The sequence below is a fragment of the Rhopalosiphum maidis genome, chromosome 2 (assembly GCF_003676215.2).
Source record: "Rhopalosiphum maidis isolate BTI-1 chromosome 2, ASM367621v3, whole genome shotgun sequence".
NCBI classification, from domain to species: domain Eukaryota; kingdom Metazoa; phylum Arthropoda; class Insecta; order Hemiptera; family Aphididae; genus Rhopalosiphum; species Rhopalosiphum maidis.
The window spans coordinates 75,150,633-75,168,152 of NC_040878.1; the positions used below are offsets into that span (position 1 = coordinate 75,150,633).

Consider the following 17,520-nt stretch of genomic DNA (forward strand, 5'->3'; position numbering starts at 1 on the left):
ATATAGGTATATATAAATGTATAAAATACTTTCAAATATTTGAAACAAAACATTTGACTAATTGTTCTCAATCACAATAGAATTATTTAAAGAAGTCAATAACGAAAAATCTAACGAACATTTTTTTACATGAGAAATATTTAATATGTTCTAAATTACAATTAATACATTTATATAGGAAATAGAAACTTAATGTTATTTTATTAGTATAACTTAAATATTTATAAATGTATTGTTGAAAATAAATAAATAAAATACTTACCTACAAATAGAGTACTTCACTATTATACACCAAAATGCTTTTAAAAGTTTTATAATTAATTATCTATATAATGGCTCGTTCTAAACTTGGTTGAATGCTGTATATAATATGCAGGATGTCTCATGAGAATTAACTGATTTGAAGTGGCGGAGTAATGTGGTTTCCAAAATTTTAAATAAGTAAATCCTTATGAGACTCTGTAATTTATTTATTATAATTATTCTAGAATAATTACATATTAATTCAAATCTTTAATCACAATAATTAGCAAGTAAAATATGAATTTAATTATTACTTTTTTAATTGAAAATTTAAAAAAATATTTATATATAAAAAGTTCCCAGTGCATTAAATTAAAGATCAATATATACCTAAAGGTTACGTAAAAACTATTGAATTATCAAAAACAATAATAATACAATTCACATATTATATAAATTATGGATAAATAATAAATACGTAGGCTTTATAGTTATAATTTTTGATTTAATTTTAGAATTGAGAGTAAAAATATAATTATAACTATAGAATTCACAAGACATTATATAATTATGCAGAAACAGTTATTGATTTTTAAAAAAATGTGTTTTTAGAACAGAAAAAAATCAACTCATGTACTACACTAAAAATATATTGCAATATTATTTTGGAAAAGCTAGGTACACAATAGGTATGACATATTATATATATTCAATACGTTCAAGTAGGAATTTATCATGTATTTAGATATGTACATAATATATATATATTACTTAAACACTTTCACGCGCGCTATTATAATAGTATAATAGCATTATGTCGGACATTGATGTCACCAAACGAACTTTATTTGTTTTACTACAATAATATGAAATATTGACTCGTTGAGGTGTCGGATGCATGATGCGTGCCAAATAGTAAACTAGTAAAAGGTCTTTTGTTCGTACGACCATTTATAAATCGTTCAAAGAAAGCGGGTTAAATACACATTAAAAGTTCAAAAATAAATTATTAACAAACATTATAGCACAGGCAAAATTAAAACTTATCACAATAAGTTATAACTTTAGCCTACGTGGTTACACATCATGTAACTATTCCATACGTTTAAGTTTATTCTTTCCAATAATCATTTAATCAAAAATCCAAAACCAATTTACAATTATTATATTTTTGATATTTTTTTTCTTAGTTTTTAACTATCCACTACTTACGAGTATTAATGATTGTAAACAAAGGACACGCTGAATTATATTAAATATACTAAATTTATACATTTTTTTTTTAATCACCTTTTTGTTTTTTTAATGAGATACTAAGTTTGATTCCAAAAGACCAAAACTCTAAAATAAATATAAGTAATAACTATTAAATTTTTATAATCATAATTCCCATTACATATAACCAGGAAGATTAATAGAAAACTACAGATAATTAAAACAAAACACTGTAAAATCTGTTTATAGTAATTTATATTTTGCATTACTTGAAATAATTTAGCTAATAATTTATTTTTCCCTCCTGCTATTTCAGCACTTAAAAAAATATTATATATTTTATGAAAATATCTGTGACCAACTTTTATTATTTTTAAATTTAGAGATTTATTTTAAGTGCTACTACGCACCATGGTTATTGTACACTCGTTAAGTGTATTTATACACTTTAATTCTTTATTTTACCTTAATATATTTCTTAAAACTCTTATTCAATTACTGAGATACTTAAAATTATGACACACATAAATTAATACAAATAAATTTAATTCGTAAATGTTTATTTATCGTAAAATATGTAAAACCTCAATCTCTACGATTTCCATTATTTATGGTTACAGGTATGACGCTTATGTATAAATAGCATTGGAGTTTATCAATATGTTTTAATAGGTGAAGAGAAATATTTCTATCATAACAGATTTTTTCTTTAGTTTAAACTCATCGTTTCCTATCATTAAGGATTCTTGCATTTTTTTTAATTTCAAAAAGGCTGACTACACAAGTATAGGTAATTAAATTTCTTACATCTTATAATTGGGCATTGACCTCATTGTCCCTTGATGTCCCAATGCTACAAGTGTCTTCTTTGACGCTCTTCATTGTTATATTCTCTCTAATGTATCCAAACCCATTTTTCGTCGATTGTGTTTTCGGTTTAGTACAATAAAGATCATAAAAATTCATTTTTTAATCAAAATATCACTTATGACATAGTATAGTTTCGTGATTGGAATCATTATACCTCGTATATGATTTAAACTTTTAATAATTTATTGAGGCTGTTAAAATAATATTTTTTCAAGGCGATTCCTTTATACTCAATATACCGTGTCTACCTCATGACTAAACACCAGTAAGACTGTATCAAAATATTTTTTTAATTATACCAGGTATAGAAAATGATAATATGATGAAAATTGTCTGTGTTAATGCATTTTTGAATTATAAAAAAATAAAAAAAGTTTAGTCAAAATCTGGTTAAACCTAGGTTTAGCATAAAAATTCCTGTTTTTCTTCAATTTTTTGATTATTTTTCCCAATTACAAAAAATTTATACTTATTTTTAATTTTTATTTCTCTAAAATACAAACTACATGCGGTGTTCTAAAAACACACATCATTGTAAAATCAATATTTTCATTCTTTCCACTCAGAATCTAAAATATATTTTACTGAAACAGTATTATTTATAAATTAACTAAGAAACGTGCTAATGTTTTCAAAACTGAGAATAACGCACCTTGTATATATATATATATATATATATATATATATATATGTATCCAATGCTCGTGAATATTTATATAAATTCCTTATACATATTTTTAAAATAGTAAGCCTAAACACAAATAAAATCTGATTATAATAATGTATTCATACACATTTTGTACGGGTCATTTAAATTAAAATATATTCGTGAAAGGCAAACTTGATCCATAGCGAATAACAATTAAATCAAGACCTTCCGATTTGTATTCAGACAAGTTAAACTTCAAATATTCAAATAAAAGTAAAAAAATTAAAGAATTTTATTTCAGGGCTGTGTTATTAAGTCTCATCGTAAATATCGTGGTTTATTTAATAACATAGCCTAATAATTATGAGTATAGTGCAGGTATAGTATTAATATATCATAAAGTAAACCAATGTTACTATTCAAAATAACCACTTTATCTATAAACATATTTACTAAATTATATATTACGTTTATATGGGCACGTTGTATAATATAATTATGCAAATAATCAAATTATGACTGTAAATATGATCAAATCATAAAATACATTTTCAACTCTACTATACAGTAGTAACCGATATAAATGTACGATATAGGTAATAAGTAAAAACTATTATAATATACGTCTTGAAAAGGAAAATTATCAAACAAATTACACTTTACAGCGTAGTATTAATTTTAACATAAATAACGCCGTTTCAATATTATTTTAATAGTTGAAAACGTATTCAATACACATAATAATACTGTCTAATCTAATAGCTAATGACGTCATTACTCAGTATCTTAAATTCTGTGATTAAAATCCGACAGACTTGTTTTATACGTGTCGATGATAATCGTCAGTAGACTGTTATCTTCTAATACTAGAATAATTAATATATACCATTCGCAGCTATTTCATTTTCATTATTCTATGATTTTATTATTATATTAAACTGTATTCCAAAAAAAAAAATATTTGTACAGCTATTATTTTATTATTAAACATCGAATAGAGGAAAACAAATTGTACGTATATATTTTTTTCCTGTTAACCAACAGCATAGGAGGCTCTGTGTGAATAATACTACTCCTCTGCTGCCATCGTTTATTGATGTATATGAATTCTGCAAAAATGTAATACATTATACATAATACAATTAATAACACGTCGGGCGATTGCAGGTTGTACAGCATCACATGACAAAATAAAAAATAAGAATACAAGAATAGTCCGCCAGTCTGATCGAGTTGCTTATTAAGCCTCAGAAGGAGAGGCCTCTCAAATGATTTATCAGTTGTATTTAGCATGCAGATGAGAGGCCGAAAGCTAAACAGACTAATGGTGGGCTTGTCCGGTGTTTCGTGAAGAGGTAGTAGTTTAGAGTCTAAACAGTTTCAACCTAATAGGAAAACCAACTTTCGTAAACATCGGTTGAACATTTTAGCGAATGTTTCAGAAGACCTGCTGGCAATCGCCAAAAGCATTTCGTTCGGAATCTATTCGCCCCTGGCGAACCATTGCAATTGCACCCCTTCCCCAAATGGGAAATATACATTTGAAAAGCCACGTACATTTCGTATAGGTACAGTTATGCTATAAATACATACATACTTACTAGGTAATACCTACTAGGTATTAGTTAGCTATTTTATGAGAATATTATCACACATATCAGTTTTACGTATAATGTATGGATATTAAGATATTACATGCATAATGAATTATCAATATTTCAAATGTTGAGCTCCAATACTTCACACAAATAATTTGTGTACAATAAACATAGTACAAGACTCTACTGTAGTAAGTTGTTAAATTAAATATACATTTTTCAAATATTACATGAAAAAACAACATAACTAGTATTGAAATGTATGCCATTCTTACGCCCCTGACCCATGCCCTCTTTTCCTAATCTGAATACGATCCTGTTTCATAATCAGCGATTGCGAAAGAGGTGGTAGGAGCCGTTCGGCAGTCCATCGACACGCGTTGCCAGTTCACGATTAGTCCGGCGGCGGGGAATACCACGTACGTTTCCCCAGCCCCCAACATATCAATTTTTGCACATTTTTTTTTGCCAATATTTAGTACGTCATTCGTTTGTATTTATTTGACTATACTCAGAATTTGTTTGATGTCGGTTCACCTCAGAAAATCGATTTTCCATTTGGGGGGCTGGAGAAACGTTTCCCCGGCCCTCCATCACCGTATATAATTGATTTTTTGCAAATTTTCTTTTGCCAATATTTAGTACTTCATTTGTTTGTATCTTATTTAAATTTTAACTGAATTAATTTAATATTAATCTATATACCTATAATAATACCCACCGCTATTCTACAAAAACGTCAAAAACAGTGTAAACAGGTTTTTTATGCATTTGTATTTGCGTATTTTTCATGTTGTTTTCGAGTATATTATTGTTTATTCATTTATTATTCTAGCTTATAAGCGTTTACATTTTATAGATACTTTGTTTACTAGAATATTAATTTTTTTTTAAATAAAATCTTACATAATATTAAAAATGTAATTGACGTTATTACATAGATTAACAAAACAATGAGTTTTTGAAGAAACTAAATTCATAAACATATTACATCCACGCACCAGATACTACCAATATTAATAATTTATCATCAATTCAGATTTTGAAAAAAAGTTATTTAGTGACAATTGTTTGTTAATACGCAGTATAAACATAAAAATATCTTCATTTTTATTTGGTACCGAAAATTTCTTCGACATTAAACTTAAACAATTATTTTTAATTGACATTCAGCTTTTTTATTTAATATATAATTAACATTTGACGAATAAAATAATAATGACCGTCGACTGACATTCATAAAAAGAGACAAAAATAGTATAATAATGAACTTTTCACGCTAAAGAACAGTATACGGAGTTCTCCATTCCCATCAAATGTCTACGTCGTTTTTTTCAACCTAATAGTGTTAATGAACTATTGACAGTAATAAAATAAAAAACGGAAAATTTGGTTTTTCAGATATTTCAGTTATATAAAATACTATGCAAAGTCGTTGTATTTTGCAAAAATTATACATAAAATAAAAATGACATTTTTTCCTTGTGAATTCTTAATTTCGAACGTTCATCACGTTGGTGAAGTTTGAACTTGACTAAAAGTTAGGTTTTTGTAGTAGAATAAGAAAAAAATCAAACGCACGTGTTACTGAATACTGAAATGCACCAATTCTATTTGAGTAATTGCAAAACTTGTCGGACCCACAACTTCACTCCGAAATAATGTCCGAGAACTTTTTAAAATACCATATAGGATATACGCAGCAGGTCAACTTGTATAATTTTGACTAAATCTTATAAACTATGGTGATTTTTTAAATTTTTTTTATCGGTTGAAGTCCTAAAATATTTAATTAACCTAATACACCAGTATTACATTAGCACTTGTAGGTACTCATTATAATAATTTTATAATATAAACTTTAATATGACATTAATTTGAAATTTCGTTAGATGCAATTTATTGTTATCGTTTTTATACTACTGATGAAATATTATGTCCTTAAAGTTCAATATAGTCAAGTTTGACTTTTATAGATACTGAAATTAAAACTATAAACTCAAAACCCGTGTATTATTTTTAAATTGTGTAGCAAAGTGGACACCAAAAATTATCTGGTACTATTATTATTCTTAAGTAGGCTAATCTTGCGGTTACTTGTTCTTAGATGAGCATACATTCAAGAATTAAAATAATATAACACATAATTTATTCTATATAACCTATAATTGAATTTAAAACAATAATTATTGAGATAAAATTTAAAACTGCAGTAGAAAAAAATTGCATACTTAAAAAAAAAAATAATTAACTTTTCAAAATTAAATCCATCTAATATAACATATTATAACATTGAGTTTACGAACAATTATTGCCTACACATATAACTATAGTTAAATTAAACGCAATCGTCAAATTTGGAATTTGGTACTTACTTTAGGTAACTACTTATTCGTTTATTATATTTAGATTTTTTTTTTTCAAATAATTTAAAATGGTTTGATGAAATAAATTAGAGTGTGCAAGTATCCTTGTATTTGGAGTTCTACACTAGGTAATACTCAAATGTATTCGATTAAATAGTTAGTTTATTAATTTATGTATTATTCAATTGTATATTTATACATACAAGAAATGTATAAACTGTCTTATCATATTATAGATAATTAAAATAAATAGATATTATATTTTAATTTTTATATTTAAGATACATAATATAACCTATTGACATTTTGTGTTAAAAATTCATAACTATTTAGTAGTTATTACGATTAAATTAATACTTAATATCCAAGTTTCTTATGCAAATAACAGTGATAGAATTAAACGTTGTATATTATGGATTTTAATTTATTGTAAAATCGCCGAGTAATTATTTTTAAAATAATAACAAACATAATATTCAATATAAGTTTTATACAAAAATAGTAAACTGATAATCGTCAGTTTATTGATTAAAGCATAAAATAGTGAACTAATAAATTTCGCTTTAAAATGTTTCTATTTTTATATGTTAGAATCAATGAAAAACAAACATAAAATAATATATTATTAAATCGTATTGTGTTGTATAGCAATAAAACAAACTTTTTAATTTCAGTTAACATAACAGTGATGGATTTATATGATGCACGTTTTGTTTAAGACTTTAGACTCTAGATACAACAAAATATCAACAAAGAGCTATTTTTTTTATTTAATTAATTCTATTTCGCTATTATTTTTATCACATTTATCATCATATAAATTGACGTCACTTTCGTACTAGTTATTATTTTTATGGACATAATTTGTTTTTTTTTTTTATTTTCGTTTTAATCAATTACATTCTTGTTCTCTACGCCCTCATACATTTCAAAATGTCGAAATTTAATGTTATAATTATAATCTGAAACGATATTATTTTAAATTGCTGTATAAATATTAAAAGAAAACACGGCTAATATAAATTAAATTTCCTAGTTATGCTTTAGTTTTATTATTAAAAAATATAAAATAAGTATGAAATAGAATTTATTATGCAAATATTGTATTATTTCACATATTTCACATTTTATTGCAGAAGGTAAATACTATATATATATAACATGAAAGTATTTGTTATTAAATGTATATTTTAACTCGGATAAAAGATTGAACAATAATTGCATATTTTATGCGACTAACAATTTTATAATTGCACTGAATTTTTTCTTTTAATAAAAGCTTTTTAAAAATAAACTATATAATTTCTTTACAACATCATATGCGTGATGACTTTTCAATTATTTAAATATTTTCAAAATATTAACATATTTAAGAAATACAAATTCTGTATTAGTTTTTAATTTAAACTTATTAATATTATTTATATTCATAATGATTCTCACACTGCCTTCCTTAATCTCAAAAACCACCTTGACCCCGTTGCTTAGTATGAAAAATTGCGTTTTAACGTCAACCAATCCAAAAAACTACACATTGCATTAACTCTTCTCATTTCTCTTTGTCTTGTAGTGTTTCTAGATAATATTCAAATTCCTACATCTCAATCGACCAAATACTAACGTCTAATTTTGACCACCAGCTCACTTGGTTACACCACGTCAAAATTAAAAGGCTTAATTTTAGGAAATGCACGTCTCAGCTTACTTAAAATTCTAATGATCAACAACAAGCACACTAAATTAAATACAAAACTCCTAATATATAAATTCCTGTTTATAACCAAAAACATAAAATTTTAGATTATATGTAATGAAAATAAGTTACTAAAATTGTCTTATTTAATTTACATCATTTAATGCTTTAATGAATAGTGAATAAAATAATTTAAAATATATAAACTGATAATAATATGAAATAATAACTGCATTATTTTTCAATACAATGTTTTAATGTGTAAAACTAAAACAGATCATTATAATTCACTCGCACATCATATAATATCTCTGATATTATCCAAATCCATAGTAGGTACATCTTAACAGATAACAGGTTTTTTTTTTAACACTCGATATTTAGAAATACTTATTGGTTAGGTAATTTCGTTTTTTGATAAAATAATTGCTCTGTAAGTATCTTATTTTTTGAATCCTTGGATTATATTTTATCAAGAACAATTCTCGGTCTACCTTATTGTTATATTATGTGATGTATACACGCCCAAAAAACCAGTTGCTATTGTTGTCATTATTTTTATTAAATTATAAATAATTTATTATTATACAGTTTATTTTAAATTACGTGCAAATCTATAAATGAAATGTTGACCTATCATAAAATAAGAATACAAATATTTTACAGGTGTTAAGTTAATAATGATAATTTTTTTTTTAAAGCACCTAGGTCTTTATTGAATAAAATATACATGAATGACAGATATTCACGAATTGATCGATGGCTTGTAGTAAGTGTCGTAAGTTGAATACGATTTTCCTTCTAGTGAATTATTATAACTACTATAACAGTTATATCTACAATCATCATCGTCGGGTGATGAACATTGTTTAGCGGCGCTGTGTGCGTTGTACGGCCAAGTCTGAAATAAAAAATATATATATTTAAGTATAAAAAATATTTTAGATATTAGGAAAGACAATATTCACAATTCACAGTTATTGCAATTGGTAATAAGCTAATAACGTACCAACACCAGTAAAATTATTATTCATTTGCAGGTAAAGTATTAACGAGAATTATCAAATCCCTAACAAAATAAAAGTCATTGGTGGTAAAAAAATTTTATCATTTATTATTATTATTGTTGTTGTGGTCAGATTAGGTAGGTTGGGGGGGGGAATCTGATCAATTTTTGTAAAACACAATTTTAGATTTTTGTAGCGATTTTCATAGACCATTAAAAATTAGAATAATTTTTAAATTTTCTTAATATTTCTGGGAGGACTGCAGCCCCCTAGCCCCACTGGCTACGCCAGTACGACACTGATGCATCTCTTACATAGTTACATTTGTTTTTACAGTGGCATCTGGAAAAACGTTATGCTTTTGAAATTGAAAGTTATGCGTTAATACTAACACAAACTTATATATACAATAATAAATATTGTTTCTCTTGTAAATATTTTAATTTAAGTAAAGTAAATGTTTTTGACCATCATAGTTGGTCACTATGTAATTGAGAAAGCTATTTATGCATATTCGGTTCGAAACTTAAATCATAATGCTCTAAAAAATACAAAATATACAAATATTAAATATAAATAACAAAATATATCATTACTAATACTCACGCGTTACTGTTTCTACATAATTAAACCAATCAATTGTGCAAAAGAAAACCTATTACCTAATCTTTAAAATAGGTAGCGATTTGATTCGAAATCGAGTATTGAAGAGTTTAAATTTATTTTTTTCTAAACGAGTTTTTAAAAATTTTAACAATATAGTAAATAATTCGTATTTTAAAGTAACTTGTTTAATTTTTATAAATACTTTGTCATTTATATTAATTATTTGTATTACTAGGACCCAACTATAGTGTAGTACCTAAACTATTTCCGGACCCAACTAGTATACTATTGATACTACTATTACTACCTGCAGTACAATAGAGCATTATAATGTATAATATTTTATAGATTCGTTGTGTATCAGTTTTATGGAAGGGGCTGATACAATATAATATATATATATAATGTGCCATGCAATGAATGCCTTTTCCTTTCACTACATTTTTTTTTTTTATAAATCAGTGGCGGGCGGTCGAGTGACTTTAACGACCCTTTACAAATTGATCACGTACAAATCGTTCAAATTCAATAACTAATACGCATTTTATAATGATTATTTGTTGTAATATTGGAAAAATATACAAGAATAATTATAATTTTTATACAAAATACAATCCAAGATAACACATTTTTTTAAAGGTACAATGTAAATTTAATTTTGTAACAATAATGCAATTTTTTTTTTTAATTTTTTTAAATTTTATTTTCTTATTTTGTTTATAATGAAAATTGGTTATTGTATGACTAACTTTGACTTGAAAATCATTATTGACGGTTTCTATACTATATTAAAGTATTCATAAATAAAATAAGTAAGTACCTAATATTATAATAAATATGAATAAAAGAACATTAAATAATAAAAAGTGTATTACTGTGAATTATATTCTAATTAACAATAAATAGATATTTTTATGGTTTAAAAAAATGAATTAATATAAAATAACTTGATATTAAAGTTTCAAATGCATCACTTAAAATTTTATATTGAAATATTAAAAACATAATTTAGGTTCTTGAAAATATTTAATATAAAAAAATATTATATAGTACAAATATCACGTTAAGTCAACAGAAGATATTATAGAAATTATTATTACTCATTTAGTAATAACTAATGTATAAAATGTTATTATTATATGTAGATAAAATGTGTAATAAAAATATTTTTGAAGTAAGTCATTAGGTAGTTAATAATTATAATCTCTTAATGATGTATAGACATATGCCACCTAATACATAAAATATAAGTTTGTAATTATAAGTTTGAAATTTGGAATCAATAGCCATGGTTATAAGTTATAACTTATAACAATCATAAACTTATAAAAATATGTGTAAAAAATATAATAAAAATATAATGAGTTATCTATTTATCAGTTATAGCGGGATAGCGTAAACTAACACACTCTAAATATTTTAATAAATTACTTGATTTTTAATTTTTCACATACCACATATATTTACTATGAATGTTTAATATTTTGTTACAAATCCGAAAAAATTGTGTAATAATAATTATTAAATTTGGCAACATTGGAAAAAAATCAAAAACAATCGTTAGTTCTCGATAGTATTACTAAAAAACGCAGTTACCCAGCATTAAAATATAATATATACGTGCTAGAGAAATTTTTTTTTTACCAACCTGGGTCGGTATATAACATACAGGTAGGTATATTTGGGCGCACAATAATCGCATATTAACTCTGTCAGTATGATATCAGCAGCGGGTGGTCAGGCGACTTAGACGATCCATTTAGATTTTGGCCTTTTATATAAAAAAAAAACCTCTATTTTAGCGATAGTTTATGGTGGGGCATCGGATCGGTAGCCGCCAGCTACAGGGCTGCTTCATTCAGTCCAAGATAATCCGTGCGCGTAGGCAGTTGCACTATATATTGACGTGTTTGGTCAACGTAAACTCGTAACATCGTAACCGTTTCACACCTTTGTAGACTGATATTATGACCCATCCAACAAGGAATAAATTCGACGAGGCGTGGGCAGCCGAAATTGCGAAGAATAAATATCAAAAAAAAACATGTATGGAGATCGATAAATATAATTGGGTGATTAGAGAGCTCAAACATTTACAAATAAAACACATGCATGGAATAAACGATACGCCCGAAGATCGCAAGTTACTTCGAAAGTATGACATTGTGGTCGAAGACGGTCGCGAATGGTTGGTGAAGCCGGCACCAAGTGAAAATGTCGCCGCCAATCTCCGTAAGTACGTGATCAACCTGGAACTGTTTGACGTGCTGCACGAGGCGCACCAGAGCACCAACCACGGTAACTTTAATGAAATGGTCGACCAAATCCAGGCTAGGTATTGCAACGTTTCCAACTTAGCGGTGATGACGTACCTGAGACTGTGCCAGCATTGCGCAAACCGAAATGCGATGGTCTCGGAAATCCTGAATTATGATTTACCGCAACATGAGCGGTCGCCAACGCGGCCGCTTAAACGGGAGTTTAACTTACACGGTTCCTACTTTTCGGTCTACTTCGGATTCATAAACATGCAGGAATGTCCTCGCGACGGTTATGAGTACATTATGGTCCACTGGTTTCTTTCAAACCAATTCGTCCACCTGATTCCGCTCCGGAACCTAGAGCCTAAGAACGTAGTCATCAGCTTGATGGACATTTACGGGACGTTTGGACTGCCAAACTATATCGATGCACCGTTCGATATGTGGTACATCCATTCAATAATTAGCCACATCAAGACGGCGTGGAGGAGTGGAGTGTTCATCGCGCACAGAAATCCGAATGATACGAACACCTCACAGCATGGCATAAATATGATACATAAGACAATGGAGCCTTGGGTGAACGACGCCAACTTCCGGATCAACTGGCCGATGAATCTCAAGTACCTACAGTTCTGGATGAACAACCAGTTAAAACCAGGTAAGGTTATTAGCTACATCCTTAAACCTACGGTACAAAGTACCGGCACCGCAGCGACCGGTCTGCACCTTACCAACCGCTACCACGGGCAACGACAACGTGACACTGTCGGCTCTCCCACCACGCCGCAAAAGCGCAGGGCGCGACGGGAAGACAAGTCGGTCCGGATGAGTACCGGCCGATGGCGATCGTTCTCTTTTACGCCATCTGAAAAAATGTCGACATCGCAGACCGCGTAAATTATATAACCACAGATTGTCTTCAATTTCTGTTTTCTTCTTTTAGTGTGTTTTTCAAATATCAACGTGTAAAAACACAATATACTATAATATACAATAAACGACCCACAATCACAAATTGTTGTGTTCTGTTTTTTTTTTCTTTGATTGTTTAACTAACATCTGCATTTATAAAATATATATAATGTATATGTTGTATACGATAACGATACGCCACGTTTAGCACGTAGGTAATCTGTACGACCATTTATTTTTCACGACAATAAATCGTTCCGTAAATTGTGTTGGGTACGATCCTCACCACCTCGACCGGCTCACCGCGAAATCACCGACTCGCCGGCCACCGTGGCCGCGTCACCTACATTGCCAATAGGAGGGGGACTGGGTCCAAAACTAAACAAAAAACGAAATTAATATTTTCAGATATAGAGGAGGCATTTTAGATTTTGAGTGGAGCGATGAATATATCGGTTTAACAATGACGTGTGTGTGAGTTTATAGATTCTGAACGAAACAATGATTGTATCTAATTTATATTTATAGGTGTGGATTATTTTCTGTCGTACCTACATCAGTAAAACTGCGTACGTCTTTTAAAGTGGCTTCTTTTAGAGATTTGTATATACGTAGCTAGTAGATATTTTTGGGAATAAAAATTAAATTATCTTCAATACTTTCCAAAATAATTGGGGAAAACCGACATTTTACATGAATCTAGTTGACAAAATTGATTTTTTTTTTTAATTTAAAAATTATTAACTAGACTTTTTCACTAAATATTTATAAAAGAATTTCCTAGGGGATAAACATTCAAAGCATTTTCACTCTTTTTGGATATTTTTAAATATTTGACATTAACAACTTTTTCAAACTATTCCAATTTATGTATTTAAATATATATGTGAAAGGCTTGAAAATCGAATAAAGTTCACCATAAGTTTAAATTACTCACATAAAAATAAAAATAAAATCACAAATATATTTTACAGACCAGTAAATCAGTTGTATATTTCAACTCTCAAAGAATGCACTCGTTTGCTGAATTACGACAAGGACAATGTTATCGACGTGTGAAATTGGTGGGGTATGTGCAAGTTTGAACGTAATTTGGTTGCCACCCAGTTGCGTTTATCATGGACCGGAATATAGTTAAAATTTCATAAAACATTTAATTTTTAAACATACGGGTTCTTATAAGTTTTACTTTAAAAAATATAAAAAAAATATAAAAAAAATAGTTTATGTTTTTATAGATACCTAGGTGCATTTTTTTTTTTTTTGATAGTGTACCTAAAAAAAATTTCATTTATTTGAATATTTATAAGAAAAACAATGATTTTTCACTTAAACGATTCAGAAATTCTTTTATAATTTAAAATATAATATACATAGTTTACATATAAACTTAATACTTTCCACTTTTATTTAATTTAATCTTGTATACAATTTTCGGAATAACTATTGGAACTAATTTTAAGTAATTTAAAAGCAATTAAATTTTTTTTTTTTTTTTAATGTTTAAATCGTACCTGACGAGTTGTTACTATAGCATATTACAAATATCGAAAATCAATTGTTTTTAAAGACATATGAAATTAGATGGTATTTAAATAAACAATTAAGCAATTCAATTCCTTCCTTAAACAATTTTAGTAATTTTGTTGTAATTTAAAAAATATTTTTGTCAAAACTTGAAATTTTTCAACATTACGTATATTATTATTTACCACCTATGTTCCTATCTATTCACACTATACATTAATTGAAACGTTTATAACACAAATATTATATTATTAACTATGATAATATTGTATAATAAATAAAAAAACTTATTATTATAATATATAGTACTATAAATTTTTTCAGCTTATTCGATTCCGCCCATTGTCCATCATTCATAATCCATAGTGAAATATCCTTAGAAATATAGTCTGACAGGATGTATCCGCTCAGAATCGTTTTTCATATGTAACCATTTATCATTGAAATCAAATTGAACACATCCATTACTATTCAATGACGGAGTACACTCGAAATCTTTACAACGGAGTGACTACCCCGAATTTTTAACTTCTTTGATTATTGACATACTTTTTAAACATATTTAAAATCCATCCTTCCACATACCCTATACGATAACCTAAAATGGTATCGTTGCGCTTTTAATTATTTTTATATATTCAGCATTTATTTCCCTAACTATTAACTTTTTTATTTTTTAGGCTTAAGCGAATCTCCATACCACGATATGTTTAATGGGATTGGTCATACTATATAAATCCCATCAGAAATGGCATCGGTAGTAAGTATGTACAAATTGGATGGTTCCCTTGACCGATCACACAGATTTCACCCGATTGCTTTCCGAAGTGAACTTTTTTAAATATATTAAATACTGTTTTATGAGGTTATTGTCAACCTTTAAGGCATTCTAATCCATAAAAAAATGCTTTTTTTAATATGCTTATTATACTATTGTGACTTAATTGTATTAATAATGTTCTTAACTTAAAGCTGTATTTTATAAAGTATAAAAAAACATTTATGTACCTATTATTGATTATTGTATAATTTTATAATCCTTTAACCCTTCAAATTTTTTTTATGTACCTGCTTGTATACATTTTAAATATACCATAAGGTATTAAAAGTTAATAAAAATACATAATTATTCCTTTTTACAATACAAGGTATCACTATAATTTATTACCAAAACAATTAAAGTTTACTAAAACACACTAATTAGTGTAATTTATGTTTATATAATAAATTAACAATTAATAATATAATATATGTATCTAAATTTTGTAATAATAGACATTTAATACTGTGGTATAGTATTATCTGAAACTTAAATCGAAGAACATTTTTCAAGCGTTCAAAAATATGCATATTATAATTAAAGAGTATAAATTTATAGTTTTGTCTAATTATTTTTAATTTAACGGTTAAATAATGTACTATCGTTTTTTACATTATTTATTTTAATTTTTTTTAATTGCATTAAGATAAATTTTAAATTATTAAAATATTCATAAATAAAATAAGTTGGTATATTAAATATGAATAAAGTAACGTTAAATAATAAATAGTTTAGTAAGTACTTAAGTACTGTGAATTAATTCTTATTAACGATATAGATAAGACATATAGCTAGAAGTCATTTTAATCAATAAAATTATACATTAATAGTTTAAATATTATTTTAATTTTTTGGAATAAACTAATATTATAATATGATTCGATATGACGTTATTATAGGTTTAAGTCCATTTAAAATTATTTATTCAAGTATTAAAAATAAAGGTTTTTAAGTTCTTACGATTATAATGTTGTATAAATTGTAATTACTTATTATTTATTACCTACTGCAATAAATAAGATTAATTATTATACATCGAGATTTCAATTGACAAAACTAATATATACCTAAGTATATACGTAATACGTATACATGTAAATTTAATATTATTGTGTTATAAGAACGAAAAACCAGATTTATCGTTTGAAAACAAACGAACGAGTTCGTGCGTTTTAAGCAAAAGAGAAAAAATGAGAGCAAAATAAAGATTTTAGGTATGAAATCTTATGCAAAATTATGAAAAGTCTAAGGAGAAAGATTTTTTGCTAAAAGGTTAATAATATTCACAAATAAGAAAATGTCTCACAAAATGCACACACGTACATTGCATATTATTATAGGGACATTATACAAAGTCACACAAACGGATACAATACTGTAGGTATACATATTACTATTATTATAACCACTTCGCTCAAGCATTAACAATACACGTATTTGATGTGGATAACATAATATAATATTTGTAAAGTATATATATACAGGTATACTGGGTGATTTGTCAAGCATGACCCCTGTAAATTGTTAACCTAATGATTTTTTTTTTGAAAATGTTATTGTACCTAGATCAGTGGTGCACAACCTTTTTAGATCCACGACCCTCAAATAAATTTTTTTTGATGAGGCGACCGCCCTTCCTACCGACATTATGTAAGTGTATAATATATACTTACTTAATGAATACAAAAATGTTATTCAGATAAATTAAATCGTTACCTAATTTTATGTAATTTTTATATTTCTTTAAATT

The 17,520-nt window shown here is 26.9% G+C and overlaps 1 protein-coding gene across 3 annotated transcripts in view; it reads right to left on the reverse strand.

Annotated features, from left to right (window-relative positions):
- Positions 1 to 8,890: 8,890 nt before the first annotated feature.
- LOC113553886 (protein atonal homolog 7-like) overlaps positions 8,891 to 17,520 on the reverse strand; it is a 37,827-nt gene continuing 29,197 nt past the window's right edge. For 2 of the 3 annotated variants that reach the window (XM_026957446.1, XM_026957449.1), the window contains exon 3: positions 8,892 to 9,535. In XM_026957446.1, the coding sequence (XP_026813247.1) occupies positions 9,380 to 9,535 (156 nt within the window). In that variant the 3' untranslated portion in view covers positions 8,892 to 9,379. Of the gene's footprint in view, positions 9,536 to 17,520 lie in introns of all 3 variants that reach the window. The other variant, XM_026957448.1, reaches the window with a different exon arrangement.